The 6172-nt window shown below is 39.3% G+C and overlaps 1 protein-coding gene across 1 annotated transcript; it reads left to right on the top strand.

The window, feature by feature from the left end:
- Positions 1-441: 441 nt before the first annotated feature.
- On the top strand, positions 442-5820 carry LOC137990650 (neuronal pentraxin receptor-like). The gene is made up of 3 exons (XM_068835772.1): positions 442-731; positions 2601-2832; positions 5356-5820. Exons 1-3 carry the CDS (start codon positions 494-496, stop codon positions 5741-5743), a joined length of 858 nt encoding a protein of 285 aa, XP_068691873.1. The 5' UTR covers positions 442-493; the 3' UTR covers positions 5744-5820.
- The last annotated feature ends 352 nt before the right edge of the window (positions 5821-6172 follow it).

Genomic DNA, 6172 nt, shown 5'->3' on the forward strand with positions numbered 1-6172 from the left:
AACGGTCAAATTCGGCTCGATTAAACTGATCAAGGGAAATCTTCCATAATCAATATGTACAAATTGCAATCCGTTTTAATGACAGTCAGATAAATAAAATTCACTTAAGTACTTTTCATTTTCTATGTTGTCTCGAGTGTTTTGATGGATTTTTGGGCCGGTTTATTTTCCAGCTCCACACATTCACATTTCGTATTTACGACAGTGTATTTGACTCCGTCATGTGGCCTCGAATCCGTATGTTTTGACATGCATGAAGACATGAGTGCTGGCGAATATGGGTCAGAAAATAGATCCCGCCCATTGACAAGGCATTTTGCTAAAAGACAGCAGCGACAGTCTAACTTGATTGGCTGTTTGCCTGACGCCACATTCCCACGTCAACTTATTTTTGATCCCAAAAGTATCGATTTGGCCATTCCGGCTCACGCAGTGCACAGAGCAGTGTACCTCTCGATCTCTACGGTTGCTCTCTTTCAGATCAAGCAACAAGATGGCAAATGTTGGGCTCTATTTCCTGTTTATCGCGGTTGCGTTTGCTTCTTTTTCAGGAGCACAAAAACCCAGCGATCTCACTCTATCTGCTTGTCACTGTAGTCCAACGATAAAGGTGTCCGTGGAAGGTGACAAGTGCGACTTGTGCGAGGCAAATAAACAACTCCAACAAGACATCGACCACCTGAGGAAAGAACTTCAGACTGCGAAAAATCGAAGCAGTCAGATTCAGCCAGGTAAAACACAATTACTTCTGAATATATTTAGCTTTTAGGCTCAGTTAATGTAGCATTTTACCATTAATCGAGAAGGTGATGAAATCGAGCCCCCCAAAGCGCTCTAGTTTTTTGTTCAGGCTTCTTGATGAAAAGACATCCGCATTGATTTTCTAGTTAGGTACAAGGATCGCTCAATAATCGCTCTATCATTTTATCTGCTATTCAAGAAGCCTTTTCAATATGCCAAGTGGTATATTGACCGTATATCACGGACCCTTTAGCCATTTCTTTCAAACATGTAAATGAAGAATTGTCGGAAGCATTCCCTATTTGTTAGAAATCCACGACAATTCAAACTGTAAACGTTTTGACAATTCCGCCACACTGTTTCGTATATCACAACCCTTTTCGGGCAAATCACTACTACTCGCTGCCAGAAATGGGAACTCCCTGGCTCTTTTTGCATTATATAATGAAAGGCAAATCTCGTTGGTTTTTTGTGCAACGCAATTCCGATCTATCAACCGAACTTGAACTCTATTGAAATACTAATTAATCAATATTCGACATAATCGTCCAATGAATAAAGTTTTCAGATCTACTACATGATCTGCAACATAGAGAATTCATGGTCACATCCTGCGCTGACACGCCCGATTTTATGCAGATGCAAAGCTTCTCTGCTCTGCATTGATTTTTCCGCATTGCAAATTAAGTTCTTAGGCAGATACAATGTATATACGTCAAATCACCTATTTTTCGCGCACTTGAAATTCAAGACTTCATCACACGCGAAGTTGCTCTGTTTACTTGAATTTTTTTCCGCAATGGAAACTGAAGTCTTGCTCATTTTTCTTCTGCTGGTAAATCTTTTTTTTTTCTCCTCATTAGTGCTCAAGAAGTAAGTTTTAGGATATACTCTGTGTGCCCTTGTAATAAATATGCCAGCTTCAATTCACCATGCAATCGCCCATTCAGTATTCACATTTAAAATCCACGTCACTGTAATAAATCAAAGTGCCGACATAAGGACCTCTCAGAAAAAAGCTAACTTATCTTCCCCAGATTTTCGGCTATAGCTCTGAGCCAAAAACGTTTTAAGGTCAGGAAATATTTTCTTTTTGTATAATAGCATTTGTAGCTTGGAATGCAGCAACAAATAGATGAGGAAGACACATTGATGTGCAATTAATCCTGTAACATGATCATTTAAATGAAATAGTCATTATTATCATATACGCGGCCAAATAGAAAATCGGCCTCTTCAAAACACACGCTCAGCGGGCCGCAAAAGACTGACAGCGGGCTGCTATAAATGCATTATCAGCCCTACAGCTGATTGGTTCTTGCTTCAACTTTGTGATATGCGTATTATTTATAGACGATTTTACGCATTTTTTCGGTAATTTTAAATACGTTCACTGGACTGAGTTGATTCTTTAATAGCTTGTTCAACCAACACTTACATGATGATTTGAAATGACTTTGAATTCGTTATTCACTTAGCTTGTATTATCAAAACTCGCATTCTTGATATCATTTGGCCTTGTTTATTGATAATAATGATAATGACATGACTTTTTTCGGGAATATTGTTTATTTGCGCCCTTGTAGTGTCATTTTAGGGCGCAAATAAACAATATTCCCGAAAAAAGACATGTTATTCCCTTTTTGTTTCCTACTTAGAGGCGGTATTTTTAGAATAAAAATTTCTCTCGTTACAGATATAAATAACTAATAATATAAAGTTTTTTGTGCAGTACAGTAGTTAGCAGTATTTTGCACATTAGAAACGACTTAGTAGGATAACAGGGTGAGTAGGTGACGTGGGGATGGATGAATCTATACAAGCTGTACGAAAATGCTTTCTGTTATGTGTCTCAACAGGTTTCCTTACGAGGGAATTCGACCTTTATTTCACCAACGTTGGAATCAATGATTACGTTATCCATCATGGTCTGGAGGTAACCAGTGCTTTTACGATTTGCCTCAGAGTGCGTACCACTGAAAAGACATCCAATTATCTGTCAGTCGTGAGTTACAGCTTGTCAACGAACTACAATGAAATCGTGATGGGCAGGATGTCAGACATTCGGTTCTACGTCAACGAACAATCAGTGTAAGGGAAAAAGTCAAGATTATATCAATATATCATGATCGAACTTTTATGGCAAGGCATTCGTTTAGATTTACGGTTTGCAGTCTCGGGTGGGTTTGATAAGTGTATCAGGTTTCTGACCAATCATGTCTGAGAGCTATTCAGGAGGCGAATATAAGCCCGAGCTAACATGTGCTCGCCCCCTTTTTAGTGCTCACCATCACAAAGTGATGATCGTTTGGCTCTCATCGCAATTTCACATTTCCCTTCACCTCCTCCACCGCGTGCCTGCCATTGTTTGTATACCTCTCTTTTTATATGCTTTGTGATACCCTGTGATGTGGCGGTAGTCCTTTGAACTGAGTAAACTCCGTCGCCTAGCGGTGGTCAAATTTTTACTCCAACCAAGACTCAATCTCTGGTGTGTAAACTCTCTTTCGGAAACGAGTACGTCATCACGCGAAGCTCTTGGTCGCGTAATGCACTTAACGTTAATCGAATTAGTAACGTGTGGTAGAGCAGTAACTTACTCCATAACTGTCAACGGAGCTACGTTTTGTTTTCCAGAACGTAATATGTAGCTGTAATAGTACACGATATTGTTTTGGTATCGTAAATCATTATAGTGCCATCGTAGATTTCTTCGGAAAATAGCTTCCTGAGAAGACACGTAGTTACTAGTAAAATGCTAAACCCAGAAAGATTGAAAATTGAGAAACATTGGCTTCCAGGCTGACATGAAGTTCAACTTCTTTTTCGCGACAAGTTTAAGCGTGTGCTCTGAGCGTCTGACAGTTTCCACGACAAAAGTTCACTGAAGTTAATCCTCCCTTATCCGGCGGGGTTAGTGTCTCGATGGGAAACTTCAAAATATACGACTTGCTACCAGAAACATAGGACCGAAAATTCTATTTTAACGCTCAAAAATACGAGCTAAGCAAGCTACAGAATTTGTTAGCCTGCCTTATGCAAAACAACTATTTACGCAAAAGTAAATAAATATTGATACACACTTTGTAGCAAGAGCGCAAGGACGTTTTTAGGAAGTGTCGATCGAGAAAAAAAAATTGTCACCAGCAACAAAATTTGAAAACAACACAAATATTTTGCCACGAATATAAAAGTTGCCATCAGCGAAAAACGTTTTGGGAAATTTTTGCTACTTTCGATTTTTCTATTGTACTTTTGGCTGCACAATTAAATCGCAAAATCGAAAGTGACATCGATTTCACCGGCCGTCTGTGATCAAATTACCTTGCGTGTGACTATCCACTGGATTCAACTGTGACAAAATGACGGCAAGACATCGGATTGTTGTTTCGTTGTTTTGCTTTTTTTGTTCTTTCAAGTGTTATAAAGCCACGATGTGAGAAGAAATGTGTGAATTCAACACAAAGATCACTATTGTCCAACTCTTGCAGTTGACTATTGTCTCTGCAAAGTCAAAAATTCACTCTCCTAGATCAGGTTATTAATCACCAGGTAATTCCATTGTTTGAAATAGAAGCTGCTGTATTATTCATCCGCGTCACAAATTTTTGCCGCTTTTGGGGCCATTTGTTGAAATTCAAGCGCGCTTCCAACGGACCCGTAAAAAACCCTGTAAGTTGCAATTCTCGCCGACACCAAAGTTTGTTGGCCACCGAACAAAGTTCAAAGGGAGCCCTCGACTTAAACTTGTTGTTGGGTTTCTCTTCTCTGCCTCAAATTAACGACAATGCAGGCAGAAAAGAGAGACCGTGGGAAGAGGGAACTGATATAAAAACCCACGCATTTTTCACTCGAAAGGAAACCACAGGGTCAATCCGGGAAACAGAACTGACAGTATTTTATTCCATGGTGCGAGTACGCTTTTATGGCAAAATTTCTGTCTCTGGCCGCTTTCACAAGCAATTTGTGAAAACTAAGGTGCGATATTTTACTGTTTCGTTTATTCTGAATGAAGAGTTCATAATTTCTATTACCGGACAAAAGTTTTGCGCACAGCTCCGTGGGAATTTCAACCTAAACAATCTTATCGGTCACAATGATAAAGATGAAAATAGTTTTCTACAGACAGCTCCGATGACATTGTGTGTAGAGCGCTTATAAAGTGTACTACCACAAATTACAAACACAATTGAGAGGCTTGACTGTTTGATGACATTTAGTGCCATTCACCTGTAAACTTGGAAACTTGCTGTTATTTGCACTCATGTTACAAATTGATTTATGAGAACTCCACTCTATTTTAGGCATTAAGAACTGAGTATTTTTTTCATGTATATTGTTAAGCATGTAAACCGTGTTTTGGCATTGTTCGTTTGTCAACATCTGCGTAAGAAAAGTACAGATTTCTATGGGAGAAGGTCACTGGCAGGCTTACTTCCATTTATTGGCCATAATTTTAAAATGCATGTATGTGCCTGCCTTATGGTTCTGATTAACTGACAAAGGTCGTCAATGCGAAACCAACACTGAAGCAAAAGTAGATTCCTTTCAACACTGAAAACTGAAAACTGTTTGACAAGTGAAAATGAATGACATTAATTTACCTTTTTGCAGAGATACCGGTGTATCTGTTGATGACGGTAACTGGCATCACGTTTGTATCACATGGGAGAGCACGAATGGCTCTTGGAAAGTTTACAAAGATGGCAACGAGCAAGCCCAAGGGTCTCAGTTGAAGACTGGTTATAAAATAAGGACCAACGGAATCCTCACTGTCGGGCAAGAGCAAGATTCGTTTGGTGGCGACTTTGACCCAACTCAAAGTTACCTCGGAGAGCTGACGGGCCTCAATATCTGGAACCGAGTTCTCTCTTTAAGCGAGATCTTGAAAATCTCGAAATCGTGCCATGTGGGGCAGGGTAACGTCAAGAAATGGTCTGATTTTAAAGTAGGAATCAGAGGCAATGTAAGGGTTATCTCCCCATCGGCTTGCGAAGTGTAAAATTCACCTTTAGTTGTCTGGCATTGCTGCATGAAAGCATCATGAATCATTTTTTTCAATAAATGTTTTGCCGTGTGTATCGCTGTTTCATTATTGGCTTTGTTTAAAGTAGATTTAACGAAGGAGGGTGAACATTGGTGTCTGAGATTTTAATCACATCTAGTCCATTAAACGTTGGAACTTTTGAAACAATTACAGCCTTTTTTAATCGTCCGGCCAGTATTGCAACTTTCAATAAAATACCCACACTTGATGTATGAACATTTAATGGCACTTTCTAGAGTATGAGGGGCCTCCCAAGGAGGTCGAATATCCTTTGGATTGCGTTTAACAAAAACTCTCAAATTCTTAAAATATCAGAGGAAATGTGCTGCCTTTGAAATTAGATCCTTAATTTTTAGAGTTTCAAGTCTTGTGAACAAGGACTGT

Source organism: Montipora foliosa, chromosome 2 (assembly GCF_036669935.1).
Source record: "Montipora foliosa isolate CH-2021 chromosome 2, ASM3666993v2, whole genome shotgun sequence".
Taxonomy (NCBI): Eukaryota; Metazoa; Cnidaria; class Anthozoa; order Scleractinia; family Acroporidae; genus Montipora; species Montipora foliosa.

What these genes read in the sequence shown, in the direction of transcription:
- LOC137990650 (XM_068835772.1), top strand. Translation starts at nt 494, where the DNA reads ATGGCAAATGTTGGGCTCTATTTCCTGTTTATCGCGGTTGCGTTTGCT. An exon ending in AAGCAGTCAGATTCAGCCAG is followed by an intron (nt 732 to 2,600) that starts GTAAAACACAAT and finishes GTGTCTCAACAG; the next exon opens with GTTTCCTTACGAGGGAATTC. An exon ending in TACGTCAACGAACAATCAGT is followed by an intron (nt 2,833 to 5,355) that starts GTAAGGGAAAAA and finishes ACCTTTTTGCAG; the next exon opens with AGATACCGGTGTATCTGTTG.